We start from the raw sequence: 27,849 nt of genomic DNA on the forward strand, positions 1-27,849 counted from the left end.
TTCTGTTATGGATTTATTGAGTATCCCCACAAGAAAATAAATATGGGGATTGTATATGGTGACACATATGTACTTTAATAATAGATTTACTTTGAATTTTGAACTTCCCCCCAACTATGTTCCTAGCTACTGCTGTTGACCTGATATCTCTACAGTTTATTCCCACAATACACATGCTTCACCCTAATAGAAATACCTGTTTTGCCTAATTCATTACTTCCCTCTTCTCTTTTCTATGAAAGTTAAAACTGGTTTGTTTTCCCTTTTCCCCCCCACCATTCTGGAAGAGCCGTCCACTTAAAGCAGTAACCCTGCTTTTCTTTCCACCTTGCCTGCTGAATGTTTCCAGTACTTTCTGTTAAATGCACTATTCAATGCAAACCCAAGACCGTAATTTTTTGCACCAGACAGTAATTGAACTACTTATGTAGCCATGATAGATTCTCCTCTCCTATGAGATTTGTCTTTCTTCAGCCCTTTATCTGTTCCACCTTTCATCTTCCAGTTTCCCACTTCACCCTCCCTCCTCCATCTACCAACCTTCCCCTATCACCTGCCAGCTTGTACTCCTTCCCCTCCCCAACCTTCATATCCTGGCTTCTTCTCCCTTGTGTTCAAGTCCTGATGAAGGGCCTGAAACATTGAATCTATTCAGTTCTGTAGATGCTGCCTGACCTGCAGAGTGTCTCCATCATCTTGTGTCTGCTGCTCTGGATTTGCAACATCCGCAGAATCTTATGTGTTTCAGTAATTAAGCTACTGCTCTCATAGTTCGAAGGTTATTTCTGCTTTTTAGCAATCCCAGTTATGGTGTGACAAGATGGTCCAAGATGGCCGATGGCCTGGCCAATATTTATACATGAATCAAAAATCACTTAGACTGTCAGTTCATCGCCATATTGAACATTGTGCCTTCTCCTACCTTACAACAAATATTCATTGATTGCTATGCGCAATGGTTGAAAAAATGCTTTCAACACATAACTAAAATGGCCCATTTGTCCCACCAGGTCCTTATCAACATTCTGCAAGTAATCCAACATTAATACCATGCTTGATCTTTTTACTACACCTTATATTTTCTCCTATGGTCCACTCTCCCCTTCTATCTGATTCCTTCTTCTCCAGCCCTTTGCCTTTTCCACTTATCACTTCCCAGCTTCTTACTTCATCTTGCCTCCCCCCACCAACCTGGCTTCACTTATCACCTTCTAGCTTGTCCTCCTTTCTGTCCTCCCACTTTCTTATTCTTGCATCTTCTCCATTCCTGATGAAGGGTCTCAGACTGAAACATTGACTATTTATTCATTTTCATAGATGCCTCCTGACCTGGTGAGTTCCTCCAGCATTTTGTGTGTGTTATTCTGGATTTCCAGCATCTGCAGTATCTCTTGTATTTATCATTCAGAAAGCTTAACTGCCTACTTAAAAGAGGCAGGTGATGCAAAATTTGTAGTCAAGGAAGAGGAACATTTACAAATATTGAGAGAGAAGACATTAATGAATCGTAAATTTGAAAATTAGAGTGTCTGATTTTAATTATGCCCCTGGATGTTGAGAAAAGAAGTGTGTGTGTGTGTGTGTGTGTGTGTGTGTGTGTGTGTGTGTGTGTGTGTGTGTGTGTGTGTGTGTGTGTGTGTGTGTGTGTGTGTGTGTGTGTGTGTGTGTGTGTGTGTGTGTGTGTGTGTGTGTGTGTGTGTGTGTGTGTGTGTATGGATGGAAATAATAAAGACTAGACCCAGCATTTTCCAGTCATACAAGCTGGCGCTGGAGGAGTGGAGGATTGGTAATGCATGAGTATGGGAACTAGGAGACTGAAAGAAAAAAGCAAATTGTACTTCACACCCACTGGCCTGTAGCCTCCTAAATCAATCCAGCTGTTTTTTTAAGTAGAAAGAGAGTTTTTGCCTCCAACACCCTCAAGCAGCAAGTTTGAAAATTCCACTTTTCCCCCAGTGAACATTTTCCCCCCATGTCTCTGCTTTCTAGTATATCCTAAGCAAATATGTCCTTCCTCTTCACTCTGGTGAGCTGTCAGTTAGATTTCCTTGCAACTCCCTATGTTTCAAAATTAGGGACATAATCACAACCCAGCCATTTTTTCCCTAATAACAAAATTGTAAGTTTTTGCTACATGCTCTCTAAGTTCAATTACATTCTTCTTGAGTGGCAACGATCACTGAAGGCTGAATTAATGCTTCATACAATTAAGCTATGACTTCTTTAGTCTAATAGTACTGTGCCTCAGATATTATATAAAAAGGGTCCCATTTGTATTTAATCATTTTACCCAGCTGTCCAACTGCATCAAGGGATTTGTAGGCATGCACACCAAGGTCTATTTGCTCCCCACCAATGCTCTGCACTTAATATAACATAACATTGGTTTAAAAAAAAAGTAAGTAAGGAATAGACTTTAATAATGTTTTAGGGGGAAGTTGAAACTTTCCAGAGCATTGGACATGGCACTTTTGATGTTTTCATGAATTTTGGTAAGGTGGTTGACAAAATCCCAGAGAACTGCAGTTGAGGAAGTTGATTAAAATTACAAAGGAGCAATGTCATTTAATGTCTGATCAGCGAGGTCAGGGTGAAATTATATAGAAGTATTTGTTGTGGTTACTACATTTCAGGAAGGGTGTGATTAACAGGAGAGAGTAGATAGTGGAACCTGCAGCAGTTATTTGGAAAAAACTTTAGATTGTATTTTGTTTACTTACTTTGAACTATTGGAAAAGGAAAAGAAATGTAATTGAGAGCTGTTCAGTGTAAAAAGAACATAAGACACTATATAGCAAACATGGTAAATTGGTAAGGTTAATTAGTAAGTGAGTGTATTATTGTCACATGTATAGAAATCCAGTGGAAAACTTGTTTTGCATGTCGTTCATCACAACATGGCATTGAGGTAGTACAAGGGGAAACAATAGCAATGCAGAATGAAGTATTACACTTACAGTGCAGGTAGACAATAATGTGCAAGGTCATAATGAGCTACATTGTGAGATCAAGAGTCCATCTCATCATGGTAAGATGGTAGCATAGTGGTTAGTCTAATGCTTTACAACACCATCCGTAAGACTGGTGTTCGATTCCCGCCACTGTCTTGGAGGGGTTTGTTCGTTCTCCTCATGAATGATACAGGTTTCCTTCCACTTCCCAAAGGCCTACAGTTAGGGCTAGTGAGTTGTGGGCATGCTGTGTTAGTGCTGGAGACGTGGTGACACTTGCCCAGCACAATCCTCGCCGATGTGATTTGATGCAAACGACCTATTTCACTGTATGCTTTGATGTATATGTGGCAAAGAAAGCTATTCATTCCTCTACTTAAGGGACTGTTCAATAGTCTTGTAATGGCAGGTTAGAAGCCGTGCTTGAGCCTGGTTTATGTTGTTTCAGGTTTTTGTATCTTCTGCCTAATCAAAGGGAGAAGAAATGATGTCTGGGCCGCATAGTCTTTGGTTAGGTTGGCTGCTTTATTTAGCAATGGGAAGTATATACAGAGTTAATGGAGGGGAGGCTGGTTGCTGCAACTCTCTGTAATTTTCTTATGCTCCTAGGCAGAAATATACCACTGCTGCAAATAGGATGCTTTCTATGGCACATCTCTAAACATTGGTGAGGGTTAAAGGGGACATGTCAAATCTTCTTAGCCTCCTTAAGAAGTAAAGACACTGTTGTGCTTCTTTGCCGACGGTGTCTATATGGTTGGTCATCGTAGGTGCTGTTTACTCCTAAGAACTTAAAGTTCAAGTCAAGTTAAGTCAAGTCACTTTTATTGTCATTTCGACCATAACTGCTGGTACAGTGCATAGTAAAAATGAGACAATGTTTTTCAGGACCATGGTGTTACATGACACAGTACAAAAATTAGACTGAACTACGTAAAAAAAAACAACACAGAGAAAGCTACACTAGACTACAGACCTACACAGGACAGCGTAAAGTGAGCCAGCAGATCTTTGTGAAGGTTTGTTTTTGGGTGATCTCTGTATTGTAGTAGTATCTGGCGATGGTAGAGAGCCGCTCTGTTATCCATGTGCCCTAATCGAAAATAGTGTATCAAACTTAGAAAATTAAATTAAAGTAACGCCAGGTCTGAAAGGCCGCTGTGCCGCGCCGCCTCATGGGAAATCATCAGCCTTCGACCCTCTCCGTTATGTATTTAATATTTCAATTGTTTGATTAAGCATTCTTGTTTGATTAACTAGTTCATTGCAGGCTATATGTGTAAGTACGAGAATTTCCTCCAACGTCACGCTGCACACCTCGCTTAAAGGTAGACCCACATTCTCGGACTCCCAAGTTTTCCTTTGAATTAGTTTGATGTTTTGAAGTTACACATCATAATACTGGCAACGAGGATGAGATAGATTAGCAGATTGAGCAGCTGAACAGCACTGTATGGGATGCCAACACATCCAGAAGATGCCAAGAGCAGTGTCTCTCTATTCCTGGGAATGGCTGGCATCGCCCTGGCAAAAGATTCATTTGGATTTTGCTGGCCTGATCATGGTACAGGTTTCTTGGTAGCAGTGTTGTCAGCTACAAGGTGGCCAGAAGTGTTCCCAATAGCCTCCACTACAGTCTCGCACACAACGTATTGAGAAGTCTCTTCACGAGGACAGGTATTCCAGAGCACTTAGTCAGTGACATTGAATCACAGTTTGTGGGGGCAAACACCTTCAGTCATTCCTGAGAATGAATGGAATAAGACATGTTACATCTACACCAGACCACCCAACTACAGATGGCTTGGAAGTAGAGTCTGAGGAATGCACAGCGAGCAAAGTCAGCAGAACACACTACAGAAGCTCCCCGATTTCCCCCTTGTATACAGTAATGCAACACATTCCACAGTTGACAACTTACTGGCCGTGCTGTTCCTGGGTCATTCCTTGCGCTCGTGTTTGGATCTCCTCAAATCCAATCTCAGAAGCTGCATGTTGAACACCACTTGAGACAAACTGAAGGCTCCTCAAACAAGATGGTTCAATGTTTCACTCCTGGTCAAGCAGTCCTGGCAGGGGACTACAGAGGTGATCGAAAGTGGGCACTCGGAAAGATTAAGGACAGAACTGGACCACTCTTCTACACAGTGGAGGTGGTGTCTGGTATCATCTGGAGACGACCCGTCGATCAGTTGAGGAGAGAAGAGTCAATTGTTAGAGACGAGAGTTGGCTACTGCTATCAGAACCGCTCCGTGCAGACTCAGAATCAATTCCAACGATCATCCTGGAGGAGGCCCCGGAAACTGGGATTGTTCCACGGCCACAAACAGAATGATTCCCCCTTGTCAGGATAAGTGTTATCCCACAAGAGAAGGAAACCCTCCACAGTGATTAAATCTTTAAGCCTGAATGGGAAAATTTAACATTTACTATGCTGTGCGTGTCTGTATGTTGTATTTGTATTATGTAGTATGCTGTTTATATAGTTGATGCATTCTCTGTTGAGTTGGAGTGTATAGCTAAACAAAGAGGAGTGTTATGTATTTAATATTTCAATAATATTTGAGTAATCTGATATTTGGAATGGTTGACTAAGCATTCTTGTTCATTTAAATAATTCTTCATGGGTTATATGTATAAATATGTAAATTGCATACGTCATCGCTCTACCAAGTGATACGTGCAGACCTCGCTTAAAGTAAACTCTAAGTTAGACCCACGTTTCCAGACTCCTGTGTCTTGCTTTGAATTAGTTTGATGTTTTGAGTTTGCAACTCATAAGCATCTTGACCACAGAACCATCGACGTTAACAGAGGCTTGGGCACAACCCCACTTCCTAAAGTCAACGGTCAGCCCTTTGGTTTCTCTGACTTCGAGGAAAAGCTTGTTGCTGTGATAGCCTGCTACGAGGCTCCCTATCTCTTAATGGTAGGGATTTGAGTAGGGTTGGGGGTGGGTGGAGGGGCGCCATTTACCCAAGTAAATGTGGGCCTTTCAGACTTGCTGCCTGTCCGATACGGTGATGGTGGCAGAACATTTCAAAAGTACCTGGATGAACACTGGATTTGGGAGGCCACAGCCTGGCAACTGTGAAGTAGAATTAGTCTCTCTCTCTATGTCTCGTAATACCCAAATGGCAGAGACACCCTGAGTGAGGTTTTGACTTATTGGCCTAGTCCTATTATCTTGTGCTCTAAAAGCTAGGGGCTTTTCCCCAGGGCAGAAATAGCTAATACAAGAGGGCATAATTTTAAGGTGATTGGAGGAAAGTCCCTGGGGGATGTCAGAGTAAAGTTCTTTACACAGAGGTGTGAGTGCATGGAACACCCTGCCAAAGGTGGTTGTAGAGGTCGATATGTTAGGGCCATTTAAAAAGCTCTTAGGTGGGCACATAGATGATAGAAAAATGGAGGGCTATGTAGCAGAGAAAGGTTAGATTGATCTTAAAGTAGGTTATAAAGTCAGCACAACATCATGGGCCTCGGGACCTGTAGAGTAATGTAGAACATTCTACGTTCTGTGTTAAATCTGAAAACCAGTTCTCTAAGGGACACTCCCAAGTATCCAGATAAAAACAAAATGCTGGAGGAACTCAGCAACTCAGGCAATATCTGTGGAGAGGAATAAACAGTCGACGTTTCAGGCCGGGACTCTTCATCGAGGTTGGAAAGGCGGGGAGAAGAAGCCAGACGGAGAAGGCGGGGGAGGGGAGGAAGTGTGAGCCAGCAGGGTATAGGTGAAGCTGGATGAGGGGGTAGGTGGCTGGGTGGGGGTGAAGTGAGAAGCTAGGAGGTGATAGGTGGAAAAGGTAAGAGACTGAAGAAGGAGGAATCTGATAGGAGAGGAGAGTGGACCATGGGAGATTATCCTGATCATTTATCCTGGTACTGTATTTTCTATTAGCCAATCTCCATCCTTGCCCAAATATATTACCCCCCACCCCCGACTTAAATTGCTCATCATGCACAGTAACCTTTTGTATGTTGTCTTCTCAATGTTGCCTGGAAATCCAAATCCATTACAGGTTGGTTCTCCTTTATCCACCCTTCTATTCTTAAAGAACTCTAGCAAATTTGTCAAGCCCTGCTTCGCTTTCATAGGACTACGTGAACTCTGCTTGATTTTCTCAAAGTTATATCGTCGTCTCCTTATTAATGGATTTCAGCATACTCCCGCTATCAGATACTACATCTCTACTGCCCACCAACAAGGAAGGTCCTCTATCTCTGGCAGTGTTCAAGGCTTCCTTCATCAAGCCTGTAGGTTGATTTTCATTACTGTCAGACTTAGTTGACCTACAGTAGTGAAAACCAAGCCACTGGCATGAGAACACTTAGGAGTACCACCACACTTTCCTTCGTTGCTGTTTCTGTAACAGTTTTGCTTTACCAATCAGGGTTGTTAGCCCTGATCTGAACCCCTCCCCCCCCCCCCCCCCGAACCTGGATAACTGGTGGACCACTCTTAGTCTGGCCTCTACCCTCTGACCTCTTTGGCATGGGTGACCCTGCCTAGGGCCAAAGCGTAAATTCCTGACTTCAAACAACATAGTTCTCTGGGTCATTGAGGCATGCAAGCCTCCAAACCCAGTACAAGGTTGTGGTCCTGGAGGAGATGCTACATTAACTGGTTTTTAAAGTTCCTGCTCTCTGTCTCTCCTTTCAGAATTGTGTCTTTGCACTGCTGACTTCTGGTCTTCTGGGTCTTTTCCTGAACCCAGGGGAGTTTTATAAGATTACAACCAACAGAGTAATTTCTATGCAATGCACACAAAATGCTGGAGGAACTCAGCAGGCCAGGCTGCATCAATGGAAAAGAGTAAACTGTTGACTTTTCAGGCCGAGACCCTTCATCAGGACTGGAGAAAAAAAAGATGAGGAGTCAGTGTAAGAAGGTGGGGGGAGGGGAGGAAGAAGTACAATAGTGATAGGTGAAACCAGGAGAGGGGGACAGGGTGAAGTAAAGAGCTGGGAAGTCGATTTGTGAAAGAAATAAAGGATTGGAGAAGGGGGAATCTGATAGGAGAGGACAGAAGGCCATGGAAGAAAGAGAAGGAGGAGGAACACTAGAGAGAGGTGATGGGCAGGTAAGGAGACAAGGTGAGAGAGGGATATGGTGAGGGGGAGCACAAAGAGTAAACCTTTAGCCCTATTAGTTTGTCGAGTACCTTTTTCCTTAATGAAGTGAATTATTTTAAGTTTCTCCTTCTCTACAGCCCAACGATGATTGCAATGGGATTCTGTTGCTGAGTAATACAAATCATCATTTAGAATGTCTGCTGTTCGTCCCTTTCCCATTATTAATCCCTCACTTATCTTCAGTAAAGTAATATAAATGAGTACTCCTCCTTTTTCTATCTCTTCCTGTCTTTTGCTATGCTTTTGCCAGTTTTCACACTCCACCTTTTTTTTAGTCATCCTTCTCTGCACTAAAAAAAATCATAATTTTCTGGCCTCCTACTGCATTGCATGTGTTTCATTTCCATGTAATGATATCCTTAATATCCTTACTTAGATGTGGCCCCATCCTCCTTCCAAGTCTCTCTGGAATATACTTCTATTGAGATCTACAAAAAAATCTCCTGCCAGTGTTGATTTGCCATTTAATACTACGTCCTAGAATTGATTCCAATCATTTCATAGGGTTCAGGGTCAACATGTTCCACAAAGAAAAAGAGCAAAGCTGCCAGATCTGGAGCCGTCGATAACAAGCTGAATAGAGAGTAATTGCAGTCCCTGTATTCGTATGATCACCCAAGCCATGCCTTGTTCTCATTGCTACCATCAGGAAGGGGGTACAGAAGCCGGAGGCACACCCTACCATACAATTCAGGAACACCTTCTTCTCCTCTGCATCCGATTTCTAAAATGGACATTGAACCCATGAACATTACCTCACTTTTTTTATTCCCTAATTTTTGCACTGCTTATTTTATTTATTTATATATATGTAAATATATATGGTGGTGGCATCCGTTAGTCTCGCGAGACCATGGATCAGCGCCTGGTAAGTCTTTTCCAGGGCGCAGGCCAGGGCAGGGTTGTATGGGAGACCGGCAGTTGCCCAAGCAGCAAGTCTCCCCTCTCCACGCCACCGACATTGTCCAAGGGAAGGGCAAGGGCCGATACAGCTTGGCACCAGTGATGTTGCAGGAGTTGCCAGAGCATGGTTGAAGGCAACATCGGACAGCCTCAGGGACTCCAGCTCCGGATTTGTCCTCAGGGTTTACTCCCGAAGCCTTTCCCATGAGTGGGTATGGCTGCAAGGCAGCGGAGGTTTGAAATCAGAGTTTTCCCTCTCTTAGATGGACTGCCTTCCCAGGCTGACGAGCTCCATCTACCCGAATATAAATATATATAAAATATATACTGTGATTAACAGTTTTCTTTTTCTCTTTATATTGCATTGTACTGCTGCCACAATGTTAGCAAATTTCAGGACATATGCAGGCAATATTAAACCTGATCCTGAATTCTCTCCCGCATTGCTGTCTAAGAGGGTGGTTCTGCAACAAGGTTTAATCATTGCAGTTTGTGGATTGGACTGTAGTTCACATTGTGATGTGTTTTTTGGTTTCTTTTTCTGTTGCTATTTTTGGGGGACTTTGAATCAAGGTGCCTGCAGATAATGAACACTGAGCTGAACTGAAAACGGACTCTTTCATTTTTGTGTCTTTGCTCATTCGTTTTTGTTGCTGTTTGTGCTGTGTAATATTTTTTGCGTGTGGCGGAGAGGGAGGGTTTGATGTTTTTCTTTGAATGGGCTCCATGGTTTTCTTTGTTTCGTGGCTGTCTGTGGGGAAGATGAATCTCAGGGTTGTAATACTGCATACATACTTTTAGAATAAATATACTTTGAATGTGACAAAATAAAATAGTACACCTGTAGCCTAACACAGTAGGAAGCCTAAAGGAATCAATAGTGTATAGTACGAGGGAAAATGTAGGTAGGATTGTGACTAGAGGAAAGGGTGCTTCAGAGGTTTTAAAGGCATTTACACTCAGTGGCTACTTTATTAGCTACAGTTATTCACCTGCTTATTATCCAATCAGCCAATCATGTGGCAGCAACATAAAAGCATGTAGACATGGTCAGGAGATTCATTTGTTGTTCAGACCAAACATCAGAAGGGGGGAGGAAATGGGATCTGAGTGACGTTGACTGTAGAAAGCCTGTTGGTTTGAGTATCTCAGAAACTGCTGATCTCTTGGGATTTTCATGCACTTTTCTAGAGTTTACAGAGAATGGTACAAAAAGCAAAAGTCATTAATTGAGCAGCAGTTCTGAGGGCAAAAGCACCCTGTTAATGAGAAAGGTCAGATAATAATAGACTGGTTCAAGCGACAGGAAGGCAACAGTGGCTCAGTGGTGTGCAGAAGATCATCTCTGAATGCACTGTAGGTAGAACCTTGAAGTGGACGGGCTACAGCAGCAGAAGACCATGAACATATACTCAGTGGCCACTTCATTAGTTTCAGGAAGTATTTAATAAAATGAACTCTGAGTGTAGACAAGCTGAGTGGCAGAAGGAGAATAAAACATGAAATTATTGACTTCGATGCATGAACAGAAGAGCAGAGTGTATTTTAACTGGTCAGGTGTTGGATTATGTTGATGTACAAAGGGACACAAGTCACTGAAAGCTGATACGCAGGTGCTGCAAGTGATTGGGAAGACAATGTTAGTCTTTATTGTAAAACGATTTGAGAAAACGGAAAGTTAACTTCAATTAACTTGTAGTCCTTTAACATCTTTGGACTATTTTTACTGTGCCCATAGTGTGTTTTTTTTTAATCAAGTATGCAATTGTTTGCACTGTTGTAACTATATGTTGTAACTATGTGGTTTTGTGCAGGTCTTGTAGCTTTAGTTTTTGGTCTTGTTTGTCTGGTGGATTTGGAGCTCCTTTCCGGGGAACGCGCTAAAATGGTAGCGCGATATTAATACGCAGCAGCCTCTCCGGACTCTGGATTGGGGATTGCCAAACGTTATGTGGATTTTCTAGTGTAGTCTGTTTTGTCATATGCTTTTGTGATATCATTCTGGAGGAATGTTGTCTCATTTTTTTAACTGCATTGCATTTGTGGTTTCTAAATGACAATAAACTGAATCTGAATCTGAATTATATAAGTCTTTGGTGAGACTGCATATTGGGTATTGTGGACAATTTTGGCTGCCTTGCTTTAAAAAAAATCATAATGTCCCAACCATTGAGCATATCTCCATGAAATGCTGTCATAGGAAAGCAGCATCCATTATCAAAGGTTCTCACCACCCAGGCCATGGTCTCTTCTTGCTGCTGCCATCAGGTAGAAGATACAAGAAAAGCCACAGGTCTCGCATCACCAGATACTACCCCTTAACCATCAGGCTCTTGAATAAAAGAGAATAACTACATTGAACTTCACTTGCCCCGTCATTTGAATGTTCCCACAACCAATAATCTCACTTTCAAGGACTCTTTATCTCCTTATTTTACGTTTTCATAATGGCAACATATATGTTCTTATATAATAAAATTTACTTTGGACTTTGGAAAGGAGTGTATCAAAGATTCAGTAGGCTGGTTTCATGGGTGATGAATATGCCACATGAGATGTTGAGTAGACTAACAAGATACTCTCCGATGTTTGGTTGAATAAAAGAGATTCTTGTTGAAACTTGGAAAAAAATTACAAGATTCAACAGGCTGGATTGTAGATGTGATATTTTCCTTATTGAGACATGTATAAACTAGAGTTGATAATCACAGAATGATGGATAGACCGATTAGAATTGAGAAACAGAGGAATTTCTAGTTTATTCACATAGAATGGGGCAAATCATTGGAATTATCTCTCCCACAAGGCTATGGAAGTTCTTCTGTGTATTTAACCAAGTAGAGACAGATAGATTTCTGAATGTGAAGGAAGATGTGGGATGTGGGTCTAGGATCATGGCTGTATGGACAAAGCTCACCTATGATCTTGATAAACGTGCATTAGGTTCAACAACTGGATGGCCTACTTCTGTCCCAGTTTTTTGTGTTATTAGATTAAAATGAAGGTTAGCAAAGCAGAGAAAGTAAGGCCTTTTGGAAGTTTAGTTGATTGCGAGTTTGGCAAAACGTTTGCAGATGTTTCGGCTTCAATCGAGAAGCCATCATCAATGCGCAGTTGAGGCTGTTGTCTCCTCAGAATACTGGCTTATATACTCCTCTGGGGTCTGAATGGGTATTGATTTGACATCGTGAGCTTGTTGGCTGGTTAAAAACACTGTGAACTGTTTAGCGGTAGAAGATTTTGATTGGCTAGCAATATTCTGCAATATTTCAAAGTAAGGGCTTCTAGGGATATGAAAAGCCATTTTTGTGTGGATTCAGTGAATTAGATTCTGAATTAACAGATAGCATCTGGGGTTTTTTGCAACTAATAAATATTTGACTGACATTCAAGGGGCTCTTAGATAGGCCCATGAGTATGGAGGGATATGGATCTTGTGTAGGCAGAAGCAAGATGTAAATATGACATTACGTACACCAGAGACATTGTGGGCTGAAGGACCAGTTCCTGTGCTGTACTCTTCTCAAAGAGAGTAGTTACTAAGGTTACTGAAGAGTTGAACTATTAGATAGGTAGTGTAAAGGAGGAAGTTATGACTTTTTAGCATGTTTGGAAGTGAGAAAATTGCCAGTCTTAAATGAAGTGATACTCCAGCTTCTGGGAAGAGGAAGAGAGAAAACTGCAGATGATCTAACATTATGCTTCAGTTCTTCGTGGTTATTGGTGCATTGCTTGAGGAGTCAAGGATAATGAATTCCTTATTAAAAACTGAGGGACAGTATGCATCTTCATTTATGAAGACACCTTTGACGCATTGATTGTTTAAGGACGGTTAACATGGATCTATTTATTTATTTGTTTGTTTGTTTATTTATTTAGAGATAGAGAATGATTACAGGCCCTTCTGGCGCAACAAGTCCCCACCGCCCAATTGCAACCAATTTCCCTTTCAGGGTTGTTTTGAAGACCCTGACCTGGAGTTACTTTGGTTCTTTGCGGGAATGGGACCCACTCTCAGGGTCTCACGACTGGCTGCTATTTAATATGCCAAGGACACGGCCTAGCCGGCTAGCGCACGTTCAGGTTTCCGGTATTTCATGGCTCTGCTGGTGGGCGGACTCGAAGTCGGTGCCGCCGCAGGATATTGGTGTGTTGTGGGAGACAAAAGATCGAAAGCAGCAAGCTGGCTGTGTGCCCAGAGGTGTGAGTTCTTTGGGCTCAGTGGTCGGAAAAAGTAACGTAACAGACTTTTGACAACCTAAATCAGTCAGTTGTTTGTTATGTCTCCTCTCTCACTCTAAGATGGGGGACACCTCTTTTTCCCTTATTTGGGGGAGAGAGAGAGAGAGCCTGTGGTATGTCGAATTAGCGGGTGAACAAGTTGTCTTTGGGGTACTGGAAGTCTGTGTCTTTACTGATGCTTTGCTGCACATTTGAATGCTTTTTTTGCTGGTGGGGGTGCTTGCTGCTGCTTTCACATGGGGGGGAGCTGGGTGGGGGCTTTGGGGTTCTAACATTTAACTGTCGTTCATTCTTTGGGGCACTCCTTTGTTTTCATGGATGCTTGCGAAGAAAGAGAATTTCAGGATGTATATTGTATACATTTCTCTGACGTTAGATGTACCTTTGAAACCTTACTAACCCGTATGTCTTTGGAATATGGGAGGAAACTGGAGCATTATGACATACCAAGTAGTGAACGTGGAGCTCGACTTCACTCAACGCCACCATTGAATTCTGAACAGGAGGTGTACAGGAGCCAAGTCAACAGGGGCTGAACTCATGGAAGAGTTCAGTAACACTCAAATTTGCTCTTGTGGGATTGGCTGAACATCACAGGGTGCTGTCAGCAATAATTATAAATTACTGTGGCCTAACGACTCTTTACACACAATCAGTATATAAGCTAATCTTATGTATTTATAGTGTTTTTGTGTTGTGCTCTTTATGCATATTATGTTTTTTATGCTGCAACAGATGTGGACTAAAAATCATTTTGTTCTCCTTTGCCCTCGTGTACTGAAGAATGATAATGAACAATCATGAATCTTGAATTAATTTCTCTGAGGGCATGGTTAATTTTGTCAATAGATTCATCCTACATTAAAATGGAGAAACAAATCATCCACTTGCAAAATTTTTGAGGAATTATGTTAACTTTTTAGAAGCTTGTTTTCAGTGCTTTGTGAATTTTGAGTCAGATTTCCTATATTTAAGGTTTTTGTTTCCCTTCATTCCAAATATATGCACATAGGGGTAGTGGTAATGGTTCTGATGTCTATGGGCCTCTACTCACCGGAATTCAGAAGAATGAGGGTTGACCTCATTGAAACCTATCAAATGGTGAAAGGCTTTGATAGAGTGGATGGGGAGAGGATGCTTCCTACGGTGGGGGAGTCTAAGAGCAGAGGACACAGCCTCAGATTAGAGGGATGTGCTTTTAGAATGGAGGTGAGGAGGAATTTCTTTAGCCAGAGAGTGGTGAATCTGTGGAATTCGTTGCCACAGACAGTTGTGGAGGTAAAATCATTGTGTATATTTAAGGCAGAGATTGATAGGTTCTTGATTGGTCAGGGCATGAAGAGAAACAGGGAGAAGACAGGAGATTGGGGCTGTGAGGGAGAATAGATCGGTTATGATGAAATGATGGAACAGACTCAATGGGCCAAATGCCCCAATTCTGCTCCTATATCTTATGATCTTATGGTCTAAACTACTGCTCTGTGTTTCATTTTCAAGGCAAAGTACTACAAAATCTAGATTTCTTTTGGACCTGGCTGAGTGATGTTGTATATATCCTGAAGAAGGGTTGTGATCTGAAATGCAAACTCTTTATTCCTTTCCATAGATGCTGCCTGACCTACTGAGTTCCCCCAGCATTTTGTGTGTGTGCTAAAATGATTTATTGGCACCTTAATCCAATCTGCAATCATTCAGTCACTGCTAATTCAAGATGCAATGCCTTGTTAAAAGTTTAACTAGCGTAATTCTGCAGAGCATTTTATGTCGAGAATGTGGGTGTATGTAGGTCAAGCTAATTTTTGACTGTTTTTTTTTCCATGTGATGGAAATAATGGTGTTCTGGCAAATAGTCCAGAAAGTTACTGCAGTGTTAGTAGATGGAAGTGTTCAGTATTCAGAAAACTATGTTTAGACTTTTGATTTGGGTGTGACACAAGTATAACTTGAGTACTTTCAGTTTCACTACAATAAAATTTTCTGTGATTGCAACATATCCAAATGTTTAATACGGTCTGACATTTGATAAATATCTTTTAGTTCTCCAAATTCATATTATTATGCCAAATTGAAAACAAGTGAAACAATGTGTGAAGACAATGACATGCTTTTCAAATCTCGACCTTTCTTTTTGTTTCTAGACATGAGAAACCAAAGCTACACGGCAGAGCAACCAGCAGTGAAAAGCCACAACTATTTGACTTCGCTTCAAGACGAGCAGATGGCTCTGCCCGACACCTGCATTCAAAATGGAGAAGCAGCATGTGAAACAGGTATCTGTGTTGTGAAGCAGATAAGAGAGTCGTGCTCGTTATCAGAGAAATACATCTGCGGACAAGTATGTTCATGTCCTGAGCTGCTGCTTCAAAGATTAAGCAAAGTTGTTTGGTGACGGGTTGTTTGTGTCCTACTGTTTTGCAAATGGTTGTTCCAGACCTACACTTGTTACTCTGATATTTGAAATCAAATTATCAATTTGACTGCTGGGACCCCTCATAATTTATAGGAGCAGAATTAGGCCATTTGACCCATCGAGTTGGCCCGCCATTCCATCATGGCTGATTCATTATCCCTTTCTCCTGCCTTCTTCCCGTAATCTTTGACACCCTTTCTAATCAAGAACCTATCAACCTCTGCTTTAAATATACCCAATGACTTGGCCTCCACAGCCAGCTGGGGCAATGATTCACCACCCTCTGGCTGAAGAGATTTCTTCTCGTAGCTGACGTAAGGGGATTTCCTTCCATTCTGAGTCTGTGCTGTCTGGCCCTAGACTCCCCCACTATTGGAAATACCCTCTCCATGTCCACTTTATCTAGGCCTTTCAATATTTGACAGGTTACAACAAGATCCCCCTCATTCATCTGAACTCCAGCAACTATCGGCCCAGAGCCATCAAATGGTGCTCACGTATTAACCCTTTCATTCCTGGAATCATTCTTGTGGAGTTTATATACTTCCACTGCATCCCCTCGAATCTCTTCCACCGCAGGGAAAGCAGACTCAGCTTTTTGACACACTCCCCCCCCCCCCCCCCCCCGCACTCACAACAGCAGCACCAATTTTTAAAGCTGCTGAGGAGATCAGCACACTCTACAGAAACAGGGTGTGACTTCACTAACTGGGACAACCAGAGTAAACACCTACAGGAAGCCAACTTGGGAGGATCTCCAAAAAACCTTATCACAGGATAGCTTTGCAAACATGGCAAAACTGGCAGATGCAGGAAATCCAAAGCAACACACACAAGATGCTGGAGGAACTCAGCAGGCCCTCCAGCATTTTGTGTGTGTGTGTGTGTGTGTGTTGCACAGGATAAATTTGGACCAGTTCTCTGAGCCAGTGTACTTGACTCTAATGCAATCCATTTTGCAGTACAGTGCAAAAGTCTTAGGCACATATATATAGCTACGGTGTCAAAGACAGTTGCACAATACTGTATATTAAGGTGATTGTTTTGAAGGAGGTATATTGATGTCGTTTGATCAATTAAAAAATAAATATAAAATATCAAACAACACTCTTTTCTGTTATTTTCAATTAAAGGCTTATTTACGAGAAAAGCTGGGTCAAACAATGTTGATGCCAAAACCTAGTGAAATAGAAATATTAATTCAAAAAGGAAAAGTTAAAAAATTTACATCTTGTATGTACAATTTGATTCAAAAACAGACAAATGAATCTGGAATTCATAAATCAAGACAAAAATGGGAATCTGATTTGAATGTTAAAATTGATGGAAAAAGTTGGTCAAGATTATGTTCTGATAGTATGATAAATACAATAAATGTTCGACTTAGATTAATACAATATAATTTTTTACATCAATTATATATAACACCACAGAAAATAAATAGATTAAATTCAAATATGTCTGACCAATGTTTTCGATGTAATCAAGAAATTGGTACTTTTTTACATTCTACTTGGTCTTGTTTTAAAATTCAACCATTTTGGATAAATCTAAGACTTTTATTGGAACAAATTACTGGAGTACAACTCCCACATAGTCCAGTATTATTTTTATTAGGAGACATTGAAGGGACAATACCGAAACTTAAATTGAATAAGCATCAGAAAAAATTTGTAAAAATTGCATTGGGAGTAGCCAAAAAAGTTATCGCAGTTACTTGGAAATCTGATTTATATTTAACTATGGATCATTGGAATAATGAAATATATAGTTGTATTCCACTTGAAAAAATTACATATAATCTAAGAAATGAATATGATATATTTTTGAAAATTTGGCTCCCATACCTACAAAAGATGGGATTAAATATATAGGTCCTTTGAAGATAAAATTATAAAGTAATTGGGGAAAGTAAAAATAAATATTAAAATTATTTTGAACTCCATGGAGCATGTGGGGATCCTCCGATATCCAGGCAATCTTTTTCTTCTTTCTTTCTTTAGATAAGTGTTAAGGGGGGGAGGGTTAAGGGGAGGAGGGAGGATTAATATTATTTTTCTTTTTCTTGCTAATTTTTCATTACATTTATTCTTTGTAATTTTCTAAAAATTTAATAATTTTTTTTTAAAAAGAACATCAATGACAAGGACAGCATTTATTGTCTCTCTCAAATTGCCCTTAAAATGAGTGGCTTGCCAGGCTGTTTTCCTGGGCATTTAAGAAGCAACCACATTGGATAAGAATGGCAACTTTCCTCCCTTGCACAGTATTCATGAACTGGATAGATTCAAAGGTAGAAGGAATATTTGATAGTACTTTTTCCTTTCATCTATCCAGTGAGCTGAACCTGTTTAGCAGTTTAGCAAGAACCAGGAGACAAAAGATTTATGCATTAGAGGTTAGGCCAAAATGAAATATATCATTGTGACAAGACTCGGAATGAGCAGATTGAGTAGAAGGAAAAGCAGGTTTTGTTGTGCTGGTCAATAGATTAAAAGTGTGCATTTTGTTGGCACTGATAGATTTCAATCAGATACTCCTTAATTATAGTTTATGCTTCATTAAATTACAGCACAGAAAATCAATACTTTTAAAAATAGTGAAGGTAATTTTGACTTTGTAAATTATTTTTATTATTTAATGAATAAAAAATGGTAGGGAATTTTAGAGACGATGGTCAAAATTGTCACCAAAGGTTTGTAAGCTAACTAATAAAAAGTGCCATTTCATTAAAAAAAATACTGTATATAATATCTTGCCAGTTACCAAATAACAGTTATTTCTACTGAGCTAATGCAAAGCTAAGTACTGCTGTTATTTGAAGTATTTCTGTTCCCAACCACCTTTCTGTTCCAACCAACATACAGCATTGTGTAAAAGTCTTAGTGAGCCTAGCTACGTATACGTGCCTAAGACTTTTGCACTGTATTGTATATCGATACAATAGTTGGCTCCTATCGAGGATCAGAGTGTTAGCCTATTGCAAGTGGCTAACGAAGTTGGGTTTTTATTCTTTTGCATTTTGAAGAATCTGTGATGATCTTCTAAGATGCTGAGGGGGCCTGATAGAGCAGATGCTGTGACATTGTGGGACAACATCGAATAGGGATCACGCACTGGTTACAAAATAAGGAAGCCATCATTAAAACAGATGTGCCTAGGAATTAAGATTTGCAGGAGGGGTGAATCTCTGGAATTCTGTGCCCTGGATTGATGTGGAGGTTAGATCGTAAAATGTATTAAATAGGAGGGAGGCAAACGTTTGAGGAGTTGAGGCCTGGGCCAAAGCAACAATGAACATATTGAATGGTGGGGCAGGTTGCCAACTCTGGCTCCTATTTTCTCATGCGATTTTTTTTGTAAATACCAAGAATTAATCTTGGCACAAACATGCCTGAATGTTGTTTCTCTCATCCATTTGAGGTCTTGATGATAATCACTCTGAACTTCAAAGGATTTTGGAAGATTTGTTTGAGATGAACATGAATTGTGAGCAATACGAGGGTGGAATCGGTAAGTTGTATCATCTTACTGAGTCTCTCCTGGGATGAATGGATCATTGATACGAATGGAGTAATTGAATACGGTTCTCTTTCTGCAAACTCACCAGCATATCTGCCACCTCTTTATTATGCAGATGGCATTGTGAAGTATTTACAGGATCCACGGCCTTTGAACACTATAGCACTGGAACAATATTTTGGTAAGTTTATTTCCGCTTATTAACATAGTTGTCATCTTTGGCAGAAACAATGCGAACAGTGAATATGGTGTTGTGCTCACTGTACTGATCCATCTCCTACAGGAAATGGGGTGACTGGAGGGAGTGTTGATCTAGTGTAGACTCACATGCTCCCCCAGGCTTATGCCATTGATTGGTACCTGTCACCATGTGATATGGAAAGGGTGTGCAGGACTGGATTGAAGTTATTTTAAAAAGCAAAACTAATATTTGAAATAGTCTTATAAGACTGTAAGACATAGGTGCAGAATCAGGCCATTTGGCCCATCGAGTCTGCTCTACCATTCCTTCATGGTTGATTTATTTTCCCTCTCAACCCCATTCTCCAGGCTTCTCCCTGTAAACTTTGACACCCTGACTAATCAAGAACCTATCAACCGCTGGTTTCAAAATACTTGGCCTTCGCAGCTGTCCGTAACAATGAGTTCCACAGGTTCACCACCCTCTGGCTAAAGAAGTTCCTCCTGTGTTCCAAAGGAACATCCTTCTATTCTGAAGCTGTACCCTCTGGTCCTAGAATCCCCCACGAATGAAACATCCTCTCCACATTTACTCTGCCCAGGCATTTCAATACTCAATAAGTTTCGGTAAGTTCCGCCCCCCACCCCACCCCACCCCATTATTTAAAGTCCAGCGGGTACCGACCCAGAGCCGGCAAACGCTCCCTATACATTAAGCCTTTAATTTCCCGGGACCATTCTTGTGAATCTCGTCTGGACCCTCTGCAATGGTAGCACATCCTTTCTTAGATAAGGAGACCAAAACAGTTGGCAATACTCCAAGTAGGGCCTGACCGATGCTTTATATGGTATCACCATTACACCCTTATTTAGTAAATTTTGGTGAAGTAAGTAAGTAATTATAATCTATTGTTTTTTTCATATGTGTGATTCTCATTCCATTCTTGTCAGCATTTCATGAGGTATAATTTGACCATGTCGGCCGAGTTATTCCAAATGAGTGCGATCAGAACACTACCTCACTATTTTTGCTCTTTTTGCACTACATATTTAACTAAAGTTTGTACACAGATTGTTGTAATTTATAGTATTTTATGAATCGCACTGCAGCCTCAAAGCAAAAAAATTCACAACGCGTCAGTAACGTTAAACCTTGATTCAGAACGGATGCCTGTTTGCATCTGCATGGTGCGCCCTTTGCCAAGCCGTGCTTTACACTGGTCTACAGAAGTATCTTTACAATTTTCTGAAGTTGTTAGCACACCAGGTAAACTTCCTGGTGGACGGCATTTCCCCCCCGACTTCTATCAACATTATGCTAGTGCAATGAGAAAGAATCCAAAGCAAACCTCCCAGGAATGGTTGCCACCAAAACTCTTATTCTGTCTTCAAAGCTCAGAGTAAATTTATTATCAAAGTGTGTAATTGTCACTACGTGTTACCCTGAGATCCATTTGCTTGTCGCAGAACAAATAAATACAATAGAATCAATGAAAAACTACACCCTGACAACCAACGTGTCAAAGAGGACAATTAGCGCAACAGACAAATAAGTAATACTGGGAACATGAGTTGTTGAGTCCACAGGCTGTGCAATTTGGTCAGAGCTGAGACAAGTAGGAGGAGGAACTCTTTAGAGAGCAAGCCCTGATACTTTTTATTGTTGACTTTCTTTGTCCATTTTGTAGGTGAAGAAATTGCGCTTAGAAACACTCCATTAAGCAACAGCACTTGTAAGTTCCTTAATAAATAGTAAATTCCTTAATTACAGTATGTAATAACTTGAGGGTTACGCCACTGTAGAATCCTTCTCAGAGCTGACTCCCTCAATCAGTTGGAGTGTCCTCGCTGTTGCTCCCCTGTCGTATCTGCAGTCACATCACTGTTACCTCATAGAGGCACTTCCACCTTCAGCTGCAGACGACCTGTTAACAGGGAACAATTTTTATGCCTAATTTCACTTGTTTAATGATTCACGAATTCCAGCTTAAAATCCGACTGTTTCTGGGGTTTGGCACCAGGTTTATGCGGAAAGCAGGGAAGAGGGATTATTAAACTGAGAGGTTCCGTTTTTCCTCATTGAAGGAAATAGGCAGTCACCCCTGCTGCTTTAGTTAAATTCATCTGGGTCACACTTCTTTATAATGTTGAATTTTCGATCCGGTATTGATTTTAGTCCCAGATCTGTGAATTGCAGTAGGAGAAAAGTGCTGATGTGAGGTAGTGTGACAGTTCTGTTGAGGTCATGTAGGTGTATGTTAGATATCCAGTACATAAACCCTAAAAACCCACTCTACTTTCGATGCTGCGCTTGAAATGCCTCCTCTTTTCTTATCTATACTCTGTGGCCACTTTATTTGTGCACCTGTTAATATCTAATCAGCCAATCATGTGGCAGCAACTCAATGCATAAAAGCATGTAGACATGGTCAAGAGGTTCAGTTGTTGTTCAGACCAAATGTCAGAATGGAGGAAAATGTGACTGTAGTGACTTTGACCTTGGAATGATTGTTGGTGCCAGACGGGGCAGTTTGAGTATCTCAGAAACAGCTGAGTATTCCAAGCACAACAGTCTCTGGAGTTTACGGTTATGTAAAGCAAAAGACATTGAGTGAGCAATCTTTCCTCATAGCTCAGGTCCCAAAAACATCCTTGTAAATTTTCTCTACACTTTCAACCTGTAGATAGGTGACCAGAACTGCACAGAATACTTCAGATTAGGCCTTACCAATGCCTTACACAACTTCAACATAACATCCCATCTCCTGTACTCAATACTTTGATCTACGAAGGCCAATGTGCTTTGTTTAAGGCTCTACCTACCTGTAATGCCACTTTCAATGAATTGTGTATTCCCAGATCCCTTATTCTATCTGCACTCTCCAGTGCCCTACCACTTAAACTGTGTAAGACCTACCCTGGTTGGTCCTCCCAAAGTGCAAAACCTCACACTTGTCTGCATTAAATTTTATCTGCCATTTTCAACCTTGTTGTCCAGGACTCAACCTATTGTGATTATAGGCCTCAGTCAGACTTTATTTTTCATGAAGGGAAGCAAGATTCTTCTCCTATGATATAATGTCATGCAATTTATTACACTATAGATTTCACGTTAAAACAGTTTTTAATCTTTTAATTCCAGGCCACAGCTCAAGCTTAACGGATGATGAGGAGACCTGCCCAGTAACACCATCCTACATAAAAGCAAAAAGCAGGAAGAGAGGTGAGCTGGTCATTGCAAATCATTCATCCTGCTCAGTGTGAGATCCTACCAAGGTTATACATGGTGATGCACCATCAATAACTCTTGGAGACGTGAGGCAAGATATAGGCTTTTATTGGCTGGAAGAAAGAACAAGCAGCAAGCAACCACCACACTACATCCTGGAGACTGAGGCTGGGACTGTGTTTCCAATCGCCTTTATACCGGGGTCTATGGGAGGAGCCACAGGAGCAGTCAGCAGGGGGGCGTGTCCAGACAGGTATATGTAGTTCACCACAAATGGGAAAGAGCATTTTGATGTTAGAGAGGGAGAATCAAACTGTAGAGGATCCTAAATGTCTTTAATAAAGTCAGTTGAATATTCTATGAATAAAGGGTTCCAGGAACAGAAGACATAAGTTGTGGTTTGTATTCTTCCTCTTTTTCAAGAAAAAAAATTTGTTTTTTTCCCACATTTTAAAAATGTTTTGCTTTCACATGGTGAAGCGATGAAGTTGAGCTTCACAGGAAGTCCAGCGATGGCAGATGTCACCACTATTTTAGTTTGTCCCACCAGGGGTTGGATCGAGGGAGTTGGGTTGATTATGTTAGGACACACCTATTGGGCATTTGGGAAAGAAGGTGACTGTTGGCTGCCTCACTGCCTCAAGGGTTTTAACTTGTTTTTAAAGAGAGTTAGGACCGTTTCCCTGACAGCAGGTGCAGGAAGCGGGTCTCAGTGGAAATGCTGTTAGGTTCTTCAGTGATGAAATATCCTGTATGTCAACAACATTGAGGTGTAATTCACTATTGTTCAGGATGTTGCTTCATGCCTGGAGTATCTCTTTGTCCTACCCACCAGTGGCCTCCCTACACAGACACCAGTTCCATTGGCATCCATCTGCACTGGGGTCTCGGGGGGATTTGGCTCATTTGCTCTGCTTGCACCAATTGGGAGCAATTGAAAGTCCACCAGAGACCGATTTCCAACAGGAGCTGGTGGATGGTCCCTTTCATAATCAAATAGAACCCCTTGTGCCACCCAGTGTGATTAGTTAACGGCTCAGTATTTGAACCAACCAGTACTAGATGAGGTTGAAACGAATAGGAGGATAAGTTGATATGGTCAGATTTTGTACAGTGGGAAGAGTTGGACCTATTGGACCAAGAGACCTTTCTCTATATCGTGAATCTTTGTTATTCCATGAAAGTTGGATTCATTCTCCTCTTTAGGTCATAGCTTCTTTCTTTGCAGCAGGCAAGCCAAAGGAAAAGTGTGTGAAAGTTAGAGTTACATAGGATTTATCACAAGGCGATGTCTGAAACCTTGGTCTGTGTTGTGAGTGACTAGGGGTATTGGCTACTGCTGTAAAGTAAATTTATTATCAATATATGTCCTGTACCATATATGTCATCATATATTACCTTGAGATTCATTTTCTTGTAGGCATTTACAGGAAAAATAAAGATATACAATAGAATTCATGAATAAATAACAAAGACTGACAAACAACCGATATGCAAAAAAGGCAAATCATGCAAATGATAATAAAGTAAAGAAATAATAGTGTTGTGGAGTCCTTGTAGAGTCCATAAGGTGCACAGTTCAACCAATCCTGATGTTTGCTGCTGACAAACGGACCTGCAATAAATTCTCTATCCTGTTTTCTACCAGCTGACAACGGTGATGACAGAGGGCATGAAATTATATCTGAGGATCAAGCTGCGACACCAAAGCGATTCAGAAGAGGTGAGGGACTTGCATCACCAGCTCACATTGGCCCGCTTCTTATCACCCTGTTCCAGAAAACCCACCCTTTGCAAAAACAGAAGCTACAGTGAAGGGCAAGATTAAAAAGGTTGCCATTGTACTTTGCTAATGCTGGAGAGAAAATAATCCTTAATCCCATTTTTACTGGCTTGCAATGATTTGCATGCACAGCACCAATGCTGGTATCTGTGACCCAGGCTTAAATAAATTTTACCTGGGAGTGATTTTTGACGTATTCAAAGCCCTCTCTCAGTCTTTCTCTTTCTCTCCTTACCTCTCTCCGCTCGTCCCACTCTGTAAGACATGGTTAGACAGCTGTCCCACCTTAGACACCAGTCACTGGATGTTTGCAAGGTCAGCTTGGCCGGGAGTAACTTCAGCGTCCAAAATCTGTGTCTAGGTCAATGTCAGGGGGCCTGTCCGTTTCTAACCCTTCTCCATGTGTACGTAGTGGTAGTGGTACAACTAAGTGACTGTCTTAACTCATTCAGAGAGCAATTAACCATCAGCTACATGGGACAGGACAAGAGTCACATGTAGGCTAGTCCAGGTAAGAATTGTAGACTTCCTCCCCATAAGGACATTGTTTTTAGGGTAGTTTCATAGTTTTTATAATCACCATTTTAAGTCTTGTTGTTTCTTTAATCCCCTCCCCCAAACTCCAGAATATAAAATAGAATGTTAGGTTCATGGTTTGCATGGTGAAAGTTGAACTCAGCACTGTGGGTTGGTAATCTGGCCACTTAACCACGATTGTCTCCAGCAGTAGAACAATGGTGTACAAGAAACTCTTTGACTGAGAAATGCTTTTTTTGTTGTTGATGTTGACTTTGGAAGGTTTTAAAAACTGAGAAATGCTTTTAAATATTGATTTACAGAAGCCAAAACCAAAACTAATAGTTTAAGGAAGAAATCCAAATGTAGTTCTCCATCAGCTCTCACCAAAAGACAAGCTACACAGACCAAACAAGGCAAGCAGAAAAAAGGGTTCTCTGGTTCATTTCAGCTCTGAGTTTGTTGGTTAAACCAGGGAGGGATGGTTTCCATTGGGGTTCTTTGCATGTCCTTGGTTCTCCTGTCTGTAATGGAGTCGCAGGGTGAAGGGGTGTTGTGGTCTTTTGAGTGAGATCATTTGAGGAGTTGGCTAGGGAGCTGGAGGTTGGGGATGGGCAGGGTTAATAATTCAAATGGGGCAGTTTGCACTGGCTATGGCCAGTGGTTCCAAAGGGAACCATCAGGGGCAGCACGATAGTGTAGCAGTTGGCGTAATGCTATGGCAGTGGCAGGTTCAGTTCCCTCTGCTGCCAGTACGTTCTCCCCATGACTGCATGGGCTTCCTCCGGCAGCCCCAATTTCCTCCCGCATTCCAAAAACACACGGTTAGGTTTAGTGAGTTGTGGTGCCAGAAGCAAGGCGGAACTTGCAAGCTGCCCTTCAGCACACGTTTGAAGATTGGTGACCCAGACTATGCATTTCACTGTATGCTTCGATGCACATGTGACATAAAATTAATCATTAATCTGTAAACAGTGTTCACTGAAGCTCAAAAGATCTGCTTTGGGTAACAATAATCCAATCTTTCCCTATTAATTGCACCCCCCCCCCCCCAGTGATCTTTCGGTTGGCTCTGGCACCCCAGCAGCTCCAGCACATTGAAGAGCAGTCATCTCTTCACACCCTTTATTTAGTTTGCATGGGATGTTGGCATTGGTGATGGTGAGCAGCACTCATAAACAGCTTCAATCCTTTTGGTGAAGGTACTCCAAAAGTCCCAGTTCTGATGTCTCAACCAAAGACGTCAACTGTTTATTCATTTCTATAGTTGTTGCCTGATTTGTTGAGTTCCTCTTGCATTCTGTACGTGTGACTTGGAGGAGACCTGCTCTAGAGGTATTCCTCATTAATCATCGTATTATTGCAAGTCCTGGTCCAGTAACCTCGACTGACAGAAGCTGTGGGGGAAGGTACTCCTTCTAGAACAGAACAATACTGGGACAGTTAGTGGATACTTCGGGTCTTCACTTGATGAAAAGGAATCACTGCACTGTGTAGTGGAAGATAATGAGCTGCAAGTAACAATATATTTCACCATTGTTTTAAATGAAGAGAATCTAGATCCTTCTCCAGGACATTGTCCAAAGACACTGGATGCCCTTTCCCCTGTTACCTGCTCTTCCAGTATCGACCATCTGAAAGAACTCAAGAATCATGTCTCACACTTTGGATCGAACGCACATCTCATTCCAGGTTTGTAAATCTCATTGTTGAATGTGATCTGTCCTTGAACAGCGCCATATTAAAACCAAGAGACTGATGTTCTTACCACTTACCTCTTAGTTGTTGTGACTGCAAGATTTTGTGCCTCAAGTTTAGTGTAGCCACTGCAGGCACTACTGATACAGCTTTTAAATTTCAAACCTATTTCTTTATCTCAGGTTTTGGTTACCGACAGTACTGTGCAAAAGTTGTAGGCACATATATATAGCAAGGATGCCTAAGACTTTTGTATGGTACTCTAGTAACTTTGTCTTGCACTGTACTGCTGCTGCTGCAAAAAAACAAATTTCATGACGTGCATGATGAATAACCTGATTCTGATATGGGTCTCTGTTGTGGATTGAGAGTGTGAAGGGGGCAGGGAGAAGGAAATCATCCTCAAAAAATTCAATCAGGCTTGTAAGGCACGACCTGCCTTTGACAAAGCCATGCTGACTATTCCTAATCATATTATACCTCTCCAAATGTTCATAAACCCTGCCTCTCAGGATCTTCTCCATTAACTTACCAACCACTGAAGTAAGACTCACTGGCCTATAATTTTCTGAGCTATCTGTACTCCTTTTCTTGAATAACGGAACAACATCTGCAACCCTCCAATCCTCTGGAACCTCTCCCACCCCTATTGATGATGCAAAGATTATTGCCAGAGGCTCATCAAGCTCTTCCCTCACCTGCCACAGTAGCCTGGGGTACATCTCATCCGGTCCCGGAGAGTTATCCAACTTGATGATTTCCAAAAGCTCCAGCACATCCTCTTTCTTAATGCCTATATGCTCAAGCTTTTCAGTCTGCTGTATGTCACCTCCACAATTGTCAAGGTCCTTTTCCATAGTGAATACTGAAGCAAAGTATTCATTAAGTACCTCTGCTGTCTCCTCCGGTTCCATACACACTTTTCCACTGTCACACTTGATTGGTCCAATTCTTTCATGTCTTATCCTCTTGCTCTTCACTACCTGTAGAATGTCTTGGGGTTTTCTTTAATCCTGCCCGCCAAGGTCTTCTTATGGCCCCTTCTGGCTCTCCTAATTTCATTCTTCAGCTCCTTCCTGCTAGCCTTATAACCTTCTAGATCTCTAGTTTTTTGAACCTTTTGTAAGCCTTTCTTCTTGACTACATTTTCAACAACCTTTGTACACCATGGTTCCTGTACCCTACCATCCTTTCCCTATCTCATTAGAACGTACCTATGGAGAACGCCACGCAAATGTCCCCTGAACATTTCCCATATTTCTGCCGTACATTTCC

At 41.4% G+C, this 27,849-nt stretch overlaps 1 protein-coding gene across 1 annotated transcript in view; it reads left to right on the top strand.

Moving 5' to 3' along the window:
• ciita (class II, major histocompatibility complex, transactivator) overlaps positions 1 to 27,849 on the top strand; it is a 106,368-nt gene that overhangs the window by 43,818 nt on the left and 34,701 nt on the right. The window contains exons 3-10 of the mRNA XM_073060352.1: positions 15,375 to 15,506; positions 19,070 to 19,159; positions 19,284 to 19,349; positions 21,037 to 21,081; positions 22,491 to 22,571; positions 24,226 to 24,300; positions 25,200 to 25,292; positions 26,428 to 26,568. Coding sequence (XP_072916453.1) covers positions 15,375 to 15,506; positions 19,070 to 19,159; positions 19,284 to 19,349; positions 21,037 to 21,081; positions 22,491 to 22,571; positions 24,226 to 24,300; positions 25,200 to 25,292; positions 26,428 to 26,568 — 723 coding nt within the window. The remainder of the gene's footprint in view (positions 1 to 15,374; positions 15,507 to 19,069; positions 19,160 to 19,283; positions 19,350 to 21,036; positions 21,082 to 22,490; positions 22,572 to 24,225; positions 24,301 to 25,199; positions 25,293 to 26,427; positions 26,569 to 27,849) is intronic.

Source organism: Hemitrygon akajei, chromosome 11, assembly GCF_048418815.1.
Source record: "Hemitrygon akajei chromosome 11, sHemAka1.3, whole genome shotgun sequence".
Lineage (NCBI taxonomy): Eukaryota > Metazoa > Chordata > Chondrichthyes > Myliobatiformes > Dasyatidae > Hemitrygon > Hemitrygon akajei.